The sequence below is a fragment of the Phoenix dactylifera genome, chromosome 14, assembly GCF_051530095.1.
Source record: "Phoenix dactylifera cultivar Ajwa chromosome 14, Ajwa_hap1_PhDact_Kaust_v1.1, whole genome shotgun sequence".
In the NCBI taxonomy this organism is placed as follows: Eukaryota; Viridiplantae; Streptophyta; class Magnoliopsida; order Arecales; family Arecaceae; genus Phoenix; species Phoenix dactylifera.
Window position 1 is genome coordinate 26,000,209 of NC_143203.1, and position 19,179 is coordinate 26,019,387.

The 19,179-nt window shown below is 37.3% G+C and overlaps 1 protein-coding gene across 2 annotated transcripts; it reads left to right on the forward strand.

Moving 5' to 3' along the window:
• The first annotated feature begins 5,485 nt into the window (after nucleotides 1–5,485).
• On the forward strand, nucleotides 5,486–9,732 carry LOC103718120 (jasmonate-induced oxygenase 1-like). 2 transcript variants are annotated; one of them, XM_088710760.2, is made up of 3 exons: nucleotides 5,486–6,203; nucleotides 6,316–6,568; nucleotides 8,994–9,732. In XM_088710760.2, exons 1-3 carry the CDS (start codon nucleotides 5,707–5,709, stop codon nucleotides 9,237–9,239), a joined length of 996 nt encoding a protein of 331 aa, XP_088566886.1. In that variant the 5' UTR covers nucleotides 5,486–5,706; the 3' UTR covers nucleotides 9,240–9,732. The 2 variants fall into 2 exon arrangements, with proteins under 2 accessions (XP_088566886.1, XP_008805016.1); XM_008806794.6 differs by having other exon boundaries at nucleotides 5,487–6,203; nucleotides 6,316–6,646.
• The last annotated feature ends 9,447 nt before the right edge of the window (nucleotides 9,733–19,179 follow it).

The window sequence follows — 19,179 nt, forward strand, 5'->3', positions numbered from 1 at the left end:
TATATTTTTTGATACAGTAAAAATATTCTAGATCTATTCTGGTTTATATAAGACAACGTACCACGGGCCCTTACAATTATGATGCGTATATGTTTGGCTGAAAAAGAAAAGCTCCTCTCCAAGGCTTCTTTTTTGTGCCACTAGCTTCTTTCACTTCAATGCCAATTGGATGTGGAAGTGACAGCGGAGAGTGGGATTTTTTATGAGGTCGCAATGGTCAGAAGAAAAGTCGCCGGCGGCTGGCTCCTCAAAGCCCACAAGCGGAACAAGAGGTTCCAATAATTCGTCGGAGACTCCTTCGAGAGAACTCGGTCAAGGAACCAGCAAGCTCTCCGTGCTTCTGCTCATCATTGTCGGCCAATAACGGAGGCATTTCTTCCCTGCGGTTACACTGAGGGCTCGTTTGCTTCATTGGAAGCTTTTTTTTTCTTCTAAAAATATAATTTTTAGGAAAAAAAATTTTACAAAGAAAATGCTTGAGAATATACTATTGGCATGTTTTGTTAAACATGGAAAAATAACAGTATTTACAGAGTGCTTATGTTTGGTTGACCATCCACTTTTCTAAAAAAGTTATGCGTAATTTCTATTATACCTTTAATAAAAATTAGGTCTTCTCTTTAATGCTGAAGGGACTTTTTGGAAAAAAATAAAAATCGAGTGATTCCCATCTTATGGGAAAGTAACTTTCTCATTTTCTCATGGAAAAGACTTTTACATGAAATGTGGAAATCATATTTCCATGTGAATACAACTTTCCCATCTTTTTTCTTTAAAAACTCTAACCAAACAAAAGGCATCTCATTACTTTCCCGTTGACCACACTTTTTCTCCTTCTTTTTCTGCAAACCAAACGAGCCCTGAGCGGCATAAATTGTGCCAAAGCATTCGCTTATTGCACGCAGGACTGCAAGTCATCGAACATTTTAGCCATCAGTATAAAGTCCCATTTTTATTTTTTTGAACTCCTAATTAGTTGGATCCTAGTGTTCTTCGTCATGATAAAAGTATTTCACTCATTGTTTATTATTGTCACGAAGTGGGTTGTGCTTTGAGTGTGCTGTGATCGGTGGGCCACAAGATGTCAAAGGCAAGAGCATTGCAAGACCATGGAGGTCATCATGTCGTTCCCATTGTTGCACCTTGCAACTTTATGTTGAATGGACCGATCTCGGCGGGTCATTATGTTGGTTCTATCACTGTATGATGTGTAGGCAAATGACCATCTGCTAGGAAGGAAGCTATACTGTTACAATCCAGGATCTCATTAAAAAAAGCTAGCAAGAAGATGCTATTTATATTCTTTAGATCTAGTTAATGTATAGTCAATATGGAAACTGACATGAATTCTCACATGATCTTTCTATTTAAGTCCTGGCATCCTCGCCGATCTAAAAGTCTAAATCCAACTATCTACGGCATGCCAAAGCATAGGCTTGTTTACAAACAGAAGTACATGGAAGGGGCTTTATCTCTCATGATTATAGTCATCGAAAAATTAGGTCATTGAACATTTTAGTCATTATCCGTGCAAAGTCCCATTTTTTATTTTTTGAGCTTCAAATTAATTGGATCCCAGTGTTTTTCATCATAACAAAAGCATTTCGCTCGATCGTTTGTGATTGTCACGAGAGTAGCGTGCGCGATGTGGCCTTTCTTTACGAGTGGGTTGTGCTTTTGAGTGCATTATATTTGGGGGCCGCGTGATGTAAAGCAAGAGCAATGCAAGACCCATGAAGCCCATCATATCGGTACGACTGTTGCACCTCTCGACTCCATGTTGAATGGACCAATCACCACGTGGCTAGTGACACGTGCGATAGAGTAGGCTTACAATCCACGATCTCACTTCAAAAGGCTAGTCAGAAAATATTATTTAAAATTTTTAATCTTATATAAATACTCAAAAGCTATTTAATATATAGACGATATGAAACTAAATATATGCTTGCATGGACCCTCACATGTTCTCTATATTTACGTTCTGAAGTCTTTACAGGCTAAGAGTCTAAATCTAATTATTTACACTTTGCCAAAGCATGGGCGTATTTTACACAGCAGGGAAGGAAGCACTATCTCTCGTGATTGTGGGCACGGGGAAATTAGGTCATCGAGCATTTTTAGCCATCATCCGTACGAAGTCCTGCTATTATATTTTGAGCTCCTAATTAATTGGATCGCAGTGTTCTTCATCATGATAAAAGTATTTCACTCTATTGTTTGTTATTATCACGAGAGTAGCGTGCGCAGTGTGGCCTTCTCTATGAGTGGGTTGTGCTTCGAGTGCATCGTGATTGGTGGGCCACATGATGATGTAGGCAAGACCAATGTAAGACCCCTGATGGTGCATCATGTGGTTCCCAATGTTGCACCATGTCACTCCATGCTGAACCGACCCATGACCTAATGATGCAAGTGCCTCAGTGTTTGACCCAAGCAAGTCATTGCTCCATCGCCGCACAATATGCAGGCAAATGACCCACTCAGCCGAGGAGGAACCCACAAGGTAAGGATCATGGAGGACCCGAGCACTTAAAAAGAACTTAGCACGCAGAGCTGAGTTAACTGTTAGAATAATGCAGGTTCGATGCTAGTATATTCAAATTTATATTTATTTATATTTAACGAATATATATAGATATGAATGCGAGTATTAATCAGCTGCGCAAAAAAATCGTATCTATATTTGTTTTAAACGAACATAAATAGATGTCATATATTGAAAAGTATGGATATAAAAATAGATAAAAACCAAATAATCAAACTTTATGATCATTTATTTTTGTTTATAAATACTATTTAAAATTAAATAGGATTATAGACAGAACAGGATATTCAAAAACATATAAGATAGTTGTCTATACATATCCGAATATATTTTTCTTTCATAGAAAATAAATATATATATGGATATTAGTCAAATACTCAAATTTGTATTTATATTTATATGAATTCGGATACAAAAATAAATTTAGATATCTAGTCTACTTTTTTTTTTCGCTTTGGCGGGTTTTTCATATAATACGTGTACAAATACACCCAATAAAATCAAAAAACACCAGCTCGTGGAGTGCCTGGGGCAGCTCCCCCTCTCCTAACTAGAGGATGTACCTGAGTGGTGGGCCACATAGATAGCCACCCAGCCGGCCGCCCCATTGGCTTCTCTAAATATATGCTTGGCCTAAAAGGCCATCCCATTTCTCATCATCATCCCTATGTCCTGGATCAGGGAATGGTCCGTGCTCTCACCCCTCGCTCCCTCCTGAATCCACCTGATAACCGTGGCCGAATCGCCCACCAGAATGATCGAGCTGGCCTACAGCACCTACCGCGCATGTCGAAGACCAGCCCAGATGATTTGCAGCTCTAGTCCACTTTCACCCCAGCTTGTGAAAGTTACATATCTTGGTTACTTAAAACAAATCATTTTGGGCCTGATAGCTCAAAATTCAACCACCCTGGCATCCACGTCAAACTAATATCCGCATTTTGCACCTGCATGCACGCATCAGCTCTTACCATGCATCATACCCCGCGTATATGGTCCTAAGCTACAACGGTAGCTAGCTAGGGATCATGTTCAAAACCCGGTGATATCACAGTTATCACATCATGGGAAAGTAGGGCACCAACCAAGTCAGATTATTAGCCAATGTGCTTGGTATTGTCAATGATCGTTTTGGAGTATAAAAGAAGTCTTTTTTGTTGATATATATTAGCATTGTTATGGACATGATCCAACATGTACCATGAAAAGGATGTAGACCGGATCTACGTTGCTCTGGGCTCTTCACCAAAGACCTGGTTTATATCCGTTCATGGATATTTTAGAGTATCCATCCATAAATTATTTGTTTCAAAAATGAATTCCTTGCGCTCAGAAAGAAGGATTCTTTTTTGGTGCTGGTGTTTTTTATTCATATAAAGACGTATAAACCACAAAGAAATACCATTATGGAAATTTTGCACTTCAAGAAATTGCTTATGTTTTAAAGAATTCATTATAAATGTATTCATGAATGGTCAATATAAGTTTTGCCATTAATTATTTATGATAACCGTATTGAGCAATCAAAGGACTGTTGTGTTGTGATCTTAAAAGTATCACTATAACAGTCACAGCTTATATGTGACGAGCTTGTTTATATATATCCCTTATGCGAATGGACTATGTCCGAAATGTTAAAATATCCGCATAATTTTTATATCATCCAGCATAATGCCACGATGCCAATCAAATCCGAGCAGTTTTTACGAGCATTATCTACTCCGATACCTGAAAGCAACTTGAGAAACTTGATTCCAAAGGGTTGCACCACTTCCCAAAAAAAAACAATTTTAATAAGGAATCTCGAGTTGGTAAATGGGTCCCATTTGAGAAAAATCAAGAAGGCAAGAACAAGTGTGAAACTGGACAGATATATTATGCATGTGATTAATTATGTGGCGACAACTGAATAGAACTGCGTAACCTTATCTTTCTTGGAAGTCAATAGCTAGCAATGCACCTATCCGTAAGAAAATATAAAATATATAAATAAATCTACTCAGAACTCAGAACCTCTACTCTGATACCATATTAAAATTACCACCTGTCCCAAAAGCTTAAGTTAATGAGATAAGATAGATTTATTTATATATTTTATATTTTCTTATACTATCCTTGAAGCTTGCATTCTTGCATGCCCATTGCCCTCTAGGCATAACATTTTGCTTGTTATCCACAGAAAGTTTCCAACTTCTGTAGTTGGACTCAAACTATTACTGAGACCTACTGCTACCGAAACTGCTGACAATAAAAGAGGGTAAAACTACTGTTAAATTAACTATTAATTAGTACCCATCCCAAATTAGTTAACCATTGGTAGAAGCTACTTTTTGGTTGGCATTCCTAGGGTTAGTAAGATAAGTGTCACTTTAAATTTTGAAACTTCAAAAAGAAAAACTAGGGAAGAAAAATAAACCATTAGTTAATGCAAAAGTACCTTTAAAACATAGGGATGACAATTTACTCTGCCGACCGAACTCCATCTTAATGAGGTGGATTTTACAGGACCAGCACCAGATCCAAAATAGGTATGAGGGATAGTAAAATCCACTGTAAATCCTATCCGGATATTATAACTCATCATAAATTCTCTCTTCGAGATAAAAATAGAAAAAAAACTGATTTATATTAAAAAAAAATAATTATAGCTTTATTCAATTTGAACCTTCCAACTCCACTCGTTCTATCCTGATTCGAGGCTCTATATATGTGCATGGATAAGAGCATACCCAACTCATACCCGGCAGTTCGTCGATGTCGGCAAACTTCTCCCCAACTAATCGTTTGTAAACTTCTCTCCCTCTAACCGTGCTCTTGTCATTGGGAGCCCAGATTTGAACGTTATCGCCAGACCCCAGCAATTATATATCCGATCAGCATCCAATCCAAGCAGAGCAACAAAATGCCTTTTAAACCCCCATTTATAGCACGTTTAGTTTGCGTCTACGTCCAGCACCAATACAAAGAAAACATTACATCTCGCTTTCACTCTTCTACTCTCCTCCACCACCACCACCTATCCCTTCTCTTCTCTCTTTATATATGCTTGGACCAGAAACACAACGAGCCAGGCCTTTGCACTACTAGTTTGCCATCGCACTGCACTCGTTGCGATCGCTTTACAAGCTCCAGATTCCTCCTGATAAAGTTTTGGTGCTATGGATTGCCTGCAGGACTGGCCCGAGCCGGTTGTTCCGGTCCAGTCCCTGTCGGAGAGCGGCGCCACTGCCATCCCCGGCCGGTACATCAAGCCGCCATCCGAGCGCCCTTCCTCGGCCTCCGCCGCTTTCCAAAATATCCTCGCCATCCCGGTCGTCGACCTCGGCAGGCTGTCGGAGGGGGCGCCCGAGTGCCGCGCCACCATGCGGGCGATCTCCGACGCTTGCCGGGACTGGGGGTTCTTCCAGGTGGTGAACCATGGGGTTAGCCATGAGCTCATGGAAAGGATCCGGGAGCTGTGGCGAGGGTTCTTCCACCTCCCCATGGAGGCCAAGAAGTCCTACGCCAACTCCCCGAGGACCTACGAGGGTTACGGCAGCCGCCTCGGTGTCCAGAAGGAAGCCATTCTGGATTGGGGTGACTACTACTTCCTCCAGTACCTTCCTCCATCCGCGAAGGACCATGACAAATGGCCTAGCCTGCCAACTCTCATCAGGCACCAAAAAAAAATAGCACTTCTCTCAATTACATGTGATGGTATCATTGTTATCGGACCTAGCACGTATGCAACGTTTTTGATGGGAGTCTTGGTTTCTGATTTATTTCAGGGATACTACAGAAGAGTATGGCAGTGAGATGGCGAAGTTGTGTGGGATATTGATGAAAGTTTTGTCCGTAAGTCTGGGTTTGGACGTGGAGTTTCTCCACAAGGCATTTGGGGGGGATGATGTGGGGGCGTGCCTTAGGGTGAATTATTACCCTAAGTGCCCACAGCCGGACCTCACCCTCGGCATCTCCGCGCACTCTGATCCTGGAGTGCTGACGGTGCTGCTCGCCGACGATCAGGTCAAGGGTCTCCAGGTACGAAAGGGTGACGCATGGATCACCGTCCATCCCGTCCCCCATGCATTCATCATCATAATTGGTGATCAAATTCAGGTGATCTCGGTCCCTCTCTCTCTTCCTTGGGTGATTTTATAGCTTTTGGAGTTCCTTGGTTTCACGGGTGCAACTTCTTACTGAACCAAGCTCGATCAAGCTTAGTTTGAAATTAATTTTAAGTTGAACTCCAAAGTCAAGCTTGATTTTTTTTACCATTATTTTGAGCTTAATTCAAACTTAATTTCAAATCGGGACAAATACGAGCCTATTGATAATCCTAAATCAAGTTGAAATCAACTCGAATTAAATTAAACTTGGTTCAAACTTAAATGAAAGATCTTTGATTTCAAGTTTGGTTCATGTCTAAATTAACATTTAATTGATCTAAAGAATAAAAAAAAAACAGACCAACTAAATCTTTAATCCTATGATCCATTACATATGAAATGATAAATATGTTTTAAATATATTCGAGCCTTACCGAGCTGTGTTTGAATAAGCTAGGATAATTAATAAAGTAGCGTCTTTCTTGGTTTCTTTAATTGACCTTGACTTGCTTGCGAGGAAGATGACTATTCTGGTGAAATAGATAGCCCATCCGATGATCGAATCGGGATCACCCACCCCTCCGATATTATTTACTAATGAAAGGAATGTTTCAAAAATCACCTAATCGTCAGTGATGCTTCCATTGCTTTAGCAATATATGAAATAGGTACCAGAACCTTTCGATTTCTAAAAGTGCCGACTCGTTCTTCTAATGGATCGAAAGGTCAAACCAGGCTCCTTTTACGTACCTTTATTTATACCTATAACGGGACACCTATTGGAGAGAAGCTCTAACCACCACTGGATATAGAACCGTAATTTTTGGCTCCGTTTGAAAAACACCATTAAAACAGCTCTTAATTGGAACCACAGGCTGTTAAAAAATTCAACAAGTTACTTGTTTATTTATTTGTTTCCATAATATGAGTTTGTAGGTGATTTTGCCCATAATATGAGTTGGATAAATAAAAGTCATGGGACTCTATTCTCAAGCCTCCTGCAAGAGGAGGAAGACACCATAATCGTAGGCTAAGCCCAATTATATATCTCTATATAGTGAAGAAGAACAGACAACAATAATAAAGTGTTGTTTGACACTATCACTATTCACCAAAGAATATATAATATGTTTCTTTAATTTTTATCTTTCTGCAAAAAAAATTTATTTTTGTGAATTAAAATTTTAATATAGCAATTTTTCTGGCAGCTCCTTTTCGTACAAATTTGTATTTGGAAAACGATGAATCACTGAACAGTGAAATATTTAAACAATGATCTCTAGGTGCCTCATGGCGGCTGTTAGCCATGATAGGGCGTACTCTTTTTCGCTCCTCATCCATTAGACTTTTGTCACCTGGCCCTATATCATGCGGTCTTGTCTTGTCCCCACGCCTTCCTCGTCGATTACAGGCTTAAAATATCATTCATTAAAGCCCCCGTTCCTTCTCTTACGGGTATTTTTTAGAACTTGCTTGCTTTACGAGACGGAATTTATTTTACTAAAATATTTTTTAAAAAAAATTAATATCTAAATATATAATATTTAAAAATATAATTTTTATATGTTTAATTGAATTAAAAAAATAATATATTCTAAAATGACTTATATTTAATTAAGCATCTATTCTTTTAAAAAATTATAAAAATATTTATTATATTATTAATAAAACAAAAGATTTTACCGATTCTATTTAAAAGCTTAAAAATATATTTTAAAAAAATTTTCTTGACTATTCCTTCACCTTTGTATCGTATTCTTTCCTTTAACTCGCATGACAATACTCACGTGAAATTAGTGTGAGCAGCTGATGTACCAAAAAAAAATTCTGGCTCCGAACCGATGGTAATTAAACTTTCTTATATCTCATATATTTTTTCTACAAAATATAAAAACTTTATTTTTATAAAAAATATTTTTTTATAATTTTTCTTTAAAAACACTAATTAAATATATATTTTTAATAAAAATAAAAATTCTAAAAAATAAAAACTCACATCAAAGTCCGTGCGTTTCTTTGAAGAACTCGTGCTTAAAAGAACATTTGTCAGTCCTGTTTGCTCTCGATGTGAAATTATTACTTGGAAAAGTAGCCTGCGGCAAAGGATAGGGAAGCCGGACAGGCGTAGAATTTTCCTGTCAAATTCCAGCCACGTACTCTTGCATCATTTCCCAAGGCTGAACCCAAACCAAACACATAGTATGCTTCGTGCCAATCATTGCTCGTATGTTTCATGGTATGTTTCCCAAGGCATCATTAAAAAAAAAAAAAAACAACAACATTCTACACTGTAACTTTCTACGTAGTGTTAATGTTGTTTACTAATAATATATTGGAGGTGGATGGGGTTGGATCAGGTGGTGAGCAATGCAACGTACAAGAGTGTGGAGCACCGGGCGGTGGTGAATGCGGCGGAGGAGCGGCTGTCCCTCGCCTTCTTCTGCAACCCCAAGAGCGACTTGCCGCTGGGTCCGGCTCGCGAGCTCGTCACCCCTAACCGACCTCCACTCTATCAGCCCATGACCTACAATGAGTATCGGCTATACGTAAGGAAGAATGGCCCCAGGGGCAAAACGCAGGTCGAGTCATTGAAGGCCATGTAACCATGCATGCCATCAAAATCCTTCTGAATTGATGCTTCTCATCCCATGCACGCTGACTAGCAATACTGGGTGTCGACTTGTATCTATTTGACGTATTTGTACATCGTAGTACATGTATCCACTCAAGCTTGATCGATCGATGTTTAAGAAGTAAACAATGGGCTCTTCTCAAAAGTATATAAATAAACAGTGGGATCTATGTATTAACATACAAGCTGCGCACGTGTTTATTTCAGTACATATGTTTGGTGAGGAAGATGTAGGAGCACTGGGCAATAAAATGGTATATCACTAGCTACGTGTATCTTAACGTATATACAAGCCATCGTCGAGTTTATTACTTGAATGCATTTTCCTTCTTTCTGGATATGATTGTGATGCAGCATGGTGTGCATTTAGCACATGACCGATAGATGGCTACAGGCGGCACATGAGGTTGTCGGAAGTGGATGTGCAGAAATTATATATATCTTAGTTTTCTCGGCACCAAATTAATTAGCAGGTATGGGCAGCTATGATTTCCATCATATGGAATTGTATAGCCGTCTATATCTGCTTAATTTGATTGGAGATCAAGAATCGAGATATAATTTTTATCGAAGCAAGAAATGATTTCTATCATATAAGATTATATATATAGTAATTGATTTGATGCCGAGAAAATTAAAAAGTGCCATATGTTGATCCAAATCTTATTGGAAAGCATGCCAATTAACTTGTTCACGTGGGTGGTTCTTAATATAACTAGAGCATTCTTTTCATCCAAAAAAGAACATAAAGACAAGGAAACTCTTGTATTCATTCATTACAAGTCCTGCAAGTGGATCTCACTAATAAATCATGAATGCTTAAATGATTGGAGATCTACCTGTCCACGCAATCTGTCCTTCTCAATTACTCAGCATTGATGGTTAACTCCACTTAAGTAGGCCATTATAATGGGTTTAAAATGTGTCTCTCTACCCACCTCAAGAATGGAAGTGGGGATTCGGATTAGACCGGACGACCATATCCTTGCGAGGCCTCTATTCCATTCCCCTCCTCATCTCCTATAAGTCTAATGGACTTGTCGTAAGCGCGCAGCTCACTTGATGGATCAGCACAAGATGCCGACTGCAGGCTTTTTAATTTTTTTATTATTAGATGTCTATCTGTTTTGGGACGGGAGCTCCTGCACAGATCCCTGGCTACGACGCACAAAGTCCACAGCGATATGACATACCCATCCAAATCAGGGTGGGGGGAAATCTGAGACACTCTTGCATCATGCCACTTTCTTTCTTGAAGGAGTATCAAGTGTGACGCACTTATACATGAGTGCGCCATGGACTGGATGCCTACACACAAGCCTCTTCGTATGGACCAAATGGTAACATCCTTTCAATTTTTTTAAAAAAATATGTATCTATCTAGACCTATTCTAGTATCCAAATCTATTTAGATATACATACAAATTTATATCCAATAAAATAATAATAATAATAATAATAATAATAATAATAATAATAATAATAATAATATAGATAGACAACCGCCCGATTTGTATTTGAATATCTGAATTTATTTGTAACCCTATTTAGTTTTATATAGTATTCATGAATTTTTAAAAAAAATAAATGACAACATTTACATGCTATTAACTTGATTTACTTTCCACCTAGTAATATTTTTGATTTTATAGTTATAAAGTTTAATTATCCGACTTATATCTATACTTTCAGACAACCGTCCGATTTGTATCTAAATATTTGATTTTATTTGTAATCCTATTTAGTTTTATAAAGTACTAATAATTTTTTTAAGAAATAAATGATCACATTTATATGCTATTAACTTAATTACTTTCCACCTATTAATATATTTGATTTTATAGTCATAAAATTTAATTATCTGACTTATACCTATACTTCTAGTATTCGATTTATATCCATATATATTTAAAATAAATATAGATGTAAATTTTTATATCCAACTAATATTATATTTGTATTTATATTCATCAAATAAAATAAATATAAATATTAATATCTAATCTGGTATCAACCCTAATAGATCATTTCAATATGACAATTGTGTGAAAGCAAAAGAGAGGACATAGTCATTAAGGCCTGACATGGCAACGACAGGTCAAAGGTTCAAGATGGTTCCTAGTCCCTGCATTTGACACCTAGCTGATCTTCAATGGCCTAAATTTAACACCCATGGTCAGGGTTACGAGAGTTTGACTACTACCTCTGAATTTTGTCATGATAACACATAATAGGCAAGGTGCACGAATCAATTCCTATTTATTATCTGAAAAAAAAAGTATCTTAATTCTCCAAGAATCAGTACATACTGTGACATTTTGGGAATCAAGGGTCAACCATTGCATCCAACCTATCCTTCTTTAAAATAGTCTGTGCAGAATGTCTTGGGATTTCAAATCCAGTTTAAATGAAGCATAACAGCGCCGCCTGCAAATGTACTGTCACAGCCCAGAATCTCATCCAAAAAGGCTAGCATGAAGATATTAATTGGGTTCTTTGATCTTGCATAAGTACCCAAGATGTACCCAGTGAATAACCGATGTGAGGCTAAACACACACCCGTACGGATCTTCACATACTTTCCTTGTTTAAGCTTTGGCGTCCTCGTCAGACTAAGGATTCAAGTCCATGAAAATCTAATCACAAGCACCACAATTGATCCGTGGTCAGCCTCCATGAATCTGTGCTGCAGTGTTCCCTAATCCACATAGGTAATAGACCAGGTTCACTCTGATACTGTTTGTAACAATTCAGAACCTTATCCAAAATAGCTAGCCAGAAAGTATCATTTGGGTTTCTTGATCTTATATAGGTACCCAAGATCTATCCAGCAAATAACTGATGTGAGAGTAAATACACGCCCACACGGATCCTCACATGCGTACTTCTATATTTTTTTTTCTCTTTTTAGCATCGAAAATTTTTGAAGCCTGATAAGTTAGTTGAGTCTGGACTCATCAAAGCTTATAGTATATATACTCATGATCAAATAGGTGTCAAAGTGGGTTTCATGCGACCAAATAGCAACACTGTGCAGTCATTCCTATATCAGTATCGATTGTGAATACACGTAACTCACTGTAATTTATGGGAGTTCCTTGAAATAGAAGATGCATGCGTTGACGATCGAGGCTGGTGTCGGTAGCATCATGATGATGCGAGCTAGATCACAGCGAAATCTAATCTTGGGAGAGCCTGTTTATAATATTTGAGAAGGTCTTGTTTCCAACTAAAGTTAGAAATGGCAGTTAAAGCTTTGGACTTCTGAAAATATTCTAGATAAGATGGATATATATATATATATATATAGCTCTACAAAGCATGTGCGATTTGGCTAAACAAGACGAAATGATATCATGCATACGTAAGTTAATTGTTGAGTTTTGATATAATAACCTTTTTTTTCTGAAGTTAAGTTTGAATTTGGTCGCCTAGACACGACGTGTTATAGGATTTCAAACAGCAAGGGAGTTTTATTTTTCGATGAGAGTGATAGGTTGATGTCGCTATTAAACATGTGCCATTTCGCTCAACTAAGTTCAACGTTGGGGTTACTTTTTTTCTTTTTTTTTTTTAAATTACTAACAAAAATAAGAATAATTCCCCATGCAGGGCTTTTTATAAGTTGGAACTTAGTTCATGTAGGCACGTCATGCTATAGGGATTTAATTAAATTTTATACCGTGACTGCTAGAGGAAGGTGACGGGGTCGACAAGGGTAGGGAAGATCCAGCCGTACAAAGTCGGCTTATTAGATTCTGGAATAAGAGGTGGTGAGATTCCAACTCGTGCTATAAATAGAGATAAGTAACAATTTCTGTCTGAGTCATTAGAGAGCAAATATGACATGGGAAGATAGAAAAATTAGAAGAAGAAAGGATTTTTTGGTTAGACGCATGGAATGAAATAGTCTCCCTCTCCAAAAAAATATGTTTTAGACTAATCCAATCCATATATGTACCGGAAAATACAACATTTTTGTTCAATAGATCCTGTTTAGCAGAAAGACGGATATTCCTTGCTCATTATCAGACAATCACTTATTCACAAACCTCGTGTGGGTACAGATACAAATAAATTCATTAAATGCAAATTGTTTCTTTGGCCCCATTACCATGTATATATTCAGATGCATGGTGGACATCGGTACTCCAGTGCATTTCTCCCTCTGATTCAGAATAAATATGTTTTACCGAAAAAAATAAAAATAAAAATATTCTTGAGATTTTTTTTTACTATATTTATATCTAAAAGTTTGCAAAACCTACGCTTGCACTGAGTTAAATTAAAGTCGTAAGTGAAACTATTTACTTTATGTACAAAATTGAAATTATTTTTGAGTGAGAAGATGATATATACATTTTATTTTAATATTTTTGGATGGATGTATGCCACTTAAAGTTATTTTAGTTATTTTTAATATTTTTCTGACATGGCATATATTTGGTTTCATTTAAGATTAACAGCTTGACTAACGTTTTGTTAAGTTATGGTTTGAAGTATTGAATAAAAATAAATCTCAAAGGGAATACAAGTTTTTCAAATTGCGTGTAAATGTAATTCATCCTTAATCTTAGAAAAAAATTTATAATTTATTTAAAAATATAAATAGAGAGAGAGAGAGAGAGTCTATGGGATCGATCTGGCCATGGGCTAGCAATGTTACATTTTGACCCCTTACATTGACCCCCACTATTAGGGTAAGGCCTTGGGATAGCGGTCGTGGCCAAAAGTGGTTGCTCAAAATGGACTCCTTTATAGCTAAAACAAAGAAAAAAAACAAAGGCATAACGGTGCCCAAAAGTTAGAAAAATTACTTTTGCAAATATGAGAAAACACCAATCTCTTTCTACAAATTCTGGAAATGGATAGATTTTTTTTTTTTTTGCAAACTTCTCCATCAAATATATATATATATATATAAGAAAAGGAGGAGACCGACTTAGTAAGTAGTGTTTTACATTCATCAAGATAGACAAGTATTATTCTTTCTATGGGCAATATCCAGAATTTGAACCATACTCCTTCTTCAAGAGCAAGTCTTTACAGAACAGGTGCCAACCAGTTGAGCTACTAGTTATTGACACCAAGAATGATTCTTTTGAGCACCGACTAATAGAGAAGAGCTGCATCAAAAAAAAAAGTTATATATGTGTGCGTGCACGCCCATGAAATTTGATGAACATAGAAATATCTAACAGAATTATTTTTCGATCGGTTGGCAGGTCGATAATTTCAAAGTGATTTGTCTTGCTACTGGTACACAAACACATAAAGGCGCGGATCACATATGTGCATGGATCCTGCAATCACTAGTTGTGCTCATCATTAACTTACAAGAAACAACTCCGAGAAGGGTAACATATCAAATTAATAGAAAGGAAGAGGAAAAAGTTCACCTAGGAGATGGTCGTGGGGAGGGTAGATACAAGCACATCTTGGTAAATGTTAAAAGGGAGGAAACAAATATGGTGATGAATGGGGGAGGGACTGGAAATTAAAAAACCAGTCCACAGCTCCTTATTGTTCCATACGGTTTTACAGAGGGACCGCAAGTTAAGAAAATCTACTTTATATATCATAACTTTTGAACCAGTTTTGGTACTTCATGTGTGAACTAGTTCAAACCACCAAAATTTTCAGACTTTAATTGGTGTCCCTTTGATTGGAAGCTGTTTAATTAGTTCTATGCACCTTGCATAGAAGGATAAGATCTTGTTGTTCAAACGCTGCTAATCTCCTGATGGATTCCTCTTCTTATATTTAAGTGAGATCCTCCCAACCTACTTCCCTCTTGGTTGCTGAATCTTTTTATACTGGAAGTTCTTTGCTGAATTCTCTGTAACAGACTTCTTCCTTCCTTTTAATCTTGTATATCTGTATCATAAACACTTCCTCTTTAAATAAATTTGGATGGCTTTGGCCTCCCTTTTCATCAAAAAACAAACAAAAAAAATCAAAACAAGTGATGATTTTTATCAAAATAGGAGAATATAAATATAATAGTTAATTTATAGGGGCTCGAGTATAATTTTACTATGACATGAGTTTGAAGTATATAGCCTTGGTGTGCAGCGGGACTGCAGCACAAAATGCACCAACGTTTTACCAAAACGGGACCTTAAGTACAATACTTCTAATTTAGGGGTTTAACCGTAATTTCCCAGCCCAGTTTCGAGGCTTGACCGGATCGGTACAAAAGGTAGGTCCAGAGGAGGGACTTACATACTTATTGCTAAGTCGTAGGAGTTTAAATGCAATTTTACTGTATTGAAGATTTGAGCAAGAAAAGGTTTGAGAGATACTACAGTAATACAGGTAGGGGTGCCAGGTTCAAGTTGGGTTTGATCATATCCATATCCGAATTCCAATTTAAATCCAATTAAAACTATATACCCATATCTAATACTGGACAGAAAAAGGATAGGATATCGGGTAGAAATCAAATATTAAGCAAATTATTTTACTACAACTTTAGACTATCTTTAAAATTATTTGATGCACCCAGGTGCCATCTCATAAATTGTGATATATGTAATACAAAAATATACAAACTTGTATCTAAACAAGAGTATCTATTTAACAGATTATACACACACACAGACACATAATATAATTATTTATATTTTCATTTATATAATATTATTTAATGTCTTTGTTACCAATCCACTCGGATCATTAGAAATTTGTGTAAGTTGAGTTTATTTTGCCAAATACTTAATAAACCACTGTGATCTGTATCAACTTGAGCAACATATATATGGCTGGTCTAAACCATGGAACTAAGCCTGCAAACCTTTGTAGTGGATTCAACTCATGGTAATAGAATCAGCAAGTTTGTGATCCGGAACAAATTTTCCCAAATTTGTTTAATAAACCTTTCACATAAATTAGACACCAAAGCCGTGTAATAGAATCAGCGCAAGAATCATGCCACTTCAATGGGAAGATTTTCTCCCATAAAAGCAACTTGTGGCAAACGTCATTTCAATATTTGCTTGCAAGTGATCACTGCATTCAACTCACCGCAAACTGTACAATGACAAGGTTCTTTATGAACCTATTCAGATCACAAGGTCTCAAAAGATTCTTTATGAACCTATTCCAGATCCAAGTTCAACAATCTGGCAACTCTCATATATATTTAAATCGAGCTGACAAAGTTAACAAATTAAGGCTGCAATTTGTCCTTGGTTGCTCTTTGCCTCCTGAAGGACATGCTTCCAAATGAGGCATCTCATGTATTGACTAACATGATTGGGTGCTTCGAATATCTGGAAGCAATTTTTTTCTTATCAAAATACTGCCACTTTAGATCCTTTAGTGATGATAAGTTCTGAATCAGAACCATATTTCCATAAGTTGGACACCTCTGAGAGTTTTAAGAAATCACTGCAGGGTAAGGCCCCTCAGTTCCAGTGAATTCAGTTTTTGGTTATGTCCCCTGTAGTTCAACTCTGATCTTTAAATCTTCAATGAAAGCAATCCTGAAACAACCTGAGCAGTATTAATTCGTCAATACCATAGAAATTTCTATGCAAGCATGTCCAAGATAGCATCATCTTACAGAGTTTGACAAGCTGTAGTCCAGAGGAGGACTGTTGGAGATGATGGTGCTTTAAAATCTTTCAGAGACTGCAAAATCTGATGCAATAGACTTTTAATGTTATTTAATGAAACAAACAATTGTCTACATCTTTGAACAACTTTCATCACTTTAATAAGCTCTATTCTTCTTCTCCGAAACCTAACCTTTATTTTTTTAAAAAAAAATTCTGAACTAGGATGGTAGGAAGCCTGGCTGAATGCTAGGTTGAATCCAGGATTCTCGTATCAACATGAGACTTCACCCAGCGTCAACAACATGTTGCTGCTTACAAATCTGCTAGATGGAGTAAACCAAGTTATGTTACAGATGTTAAGTAGCAGCTACTTGCTCTAGGAAGCATAATACGCTAAAAACCAAAACACGTTCCCAAGAAGGAAAATATGTTCTAGAAGACTTTACCAGTGATTTAATGATATAAGCCACTTTGTTTGTACCATATTAAGTCAATATTTTAAGGTTATTTTACTTATATAAGCCAGAGCTGTGATATTTAAGCCCCGATACCCGACACAAATCTTTCCTGCAATGACTTATAGAACTTAAACACCAGCATTAATGCACAATGTAATGCAAGCAAGGATTCGAAGCCGGCATTTTCATGTATCATGAAAGGAGAACTGCCATGGAGCCAAGCACAAGTATTTGAGTTTCTTACCTCTAGCTGCTATAAATCAGTCTCTCCCATGGCATAAATTTTCTTCAAATTGTTCTTCATAGTCCAAAAATGATTTTAATAGCAGATGAATACATGAAAGGTGCAAATATTAAAGAGACAGCATCCCCATCAATGCTCCCTGCTTTTGTTTCTCAAAATATATTACGACCTCAGAAACCTTTAATCCTGTGCAATCCAACGGGAACATAGGACCGACCACAGGCCAGGCCAAGCCTATATTCAAGAAGTTGCCCAGAAATAGCTTCCGCATGGGTCAGCCCGAATCCCCTAGGGAGACAAAAAAAATTAATAACCTGGTGAGGTCTAAATCCGGCTAACATGAGCTAGACTAGACCTTATATTATGCAATACTAAAAATCCTGTTTCCGACCGGAACCAGCAAACGGAGGCTCAGCATTCAACCGGATTATCCAAACAAGCTCTAAATAATAAAAATTTAGGATGGTATTCGTAGTTTAGCATGAATGGAGCTCTCTGCAACTTTTGTTTAGCAATAAAATCTCTGAACTGTGCCAGCTTCCGGTGCTTTGGTGTTACATGGAAAAGCATCATGCGCAGCACACCCAGCTTTCTGCCATGGAGCTGAAGTTCATTCCAGCAATGGAACATTTAAAAGACATGATCCAAAATTACTTCAGCCCGCTTACACCAGACCAAACAAGCCGTACAATGATAGATAAGAGGGAAAATATTAAGACAGGAACCAAAAACAAAGATATTGAATCTACCATGACAGAATAGTCAGGAACAAATTCACTTGGTAATGTAATCCAACTCTGCCATGCAATAATCAAATACTTTTTAAACAAATCATGTGTAAAACACTTCTCTGCCTTATCCAACCCTAAAATAGATATGCTCAATATAAAGAGTATGTACAGCGGAAGGGCATCAAAATTCAAGGAAAATCTCATACTCGCAGTCCTCTTTCAAGCAGTATGTGTACCCTCAACAGTCTGAATTACAAAATCAGTAGCCAAATCAGCATGATGCTATAACAAAAAATTAAAACTGCAAGTCGTTTTTGAGCTATATCTCAGCTAGAACAATTATAACATCATGCATTTTTTCAAGGCATTTGCGAAGCAAGATACACCAATCAAATCCCACCGGAAGCTTTTATTTTGGCAAATCCAACTACCAAAACACTGAATTTGAACAATCACAGAGTACCCTAGCAAAACCCACCTGCCCACTACTCCATCAAAGTTTAAGTGTGTAAAATATGCATAAACCTGGTGATCACATAAATTGCACCAAATTTAAGTGGAGATCCACATTCACATGCAGAAACACAAAAACAGATGCCAGTTTCTATTTTGACTTTCCTGTGACACACCCCTTCTTTCGCTTTTGTTTTTCCTTCATTGGTCTGGTGGGTTGGTACTTATTGGGTATCTCCAGCTTTGCTCACTAAAACAAAATGGCTGCCCATGTTATTCTTAGCTACATCTCTCTTGTGCTTTCACACCAGAGCCTGCGAGAGAAAATCCATGACCATATTGCATGTATTCTAGTCCACAAGACCAAAAAAGCAAGCCATGAAATGCTTCAGCATTGTATACAACCACCAGGCAGCTTTGAGGCAAACATGCCTGCTACATTTGCCATGTTTGCGGACAGATA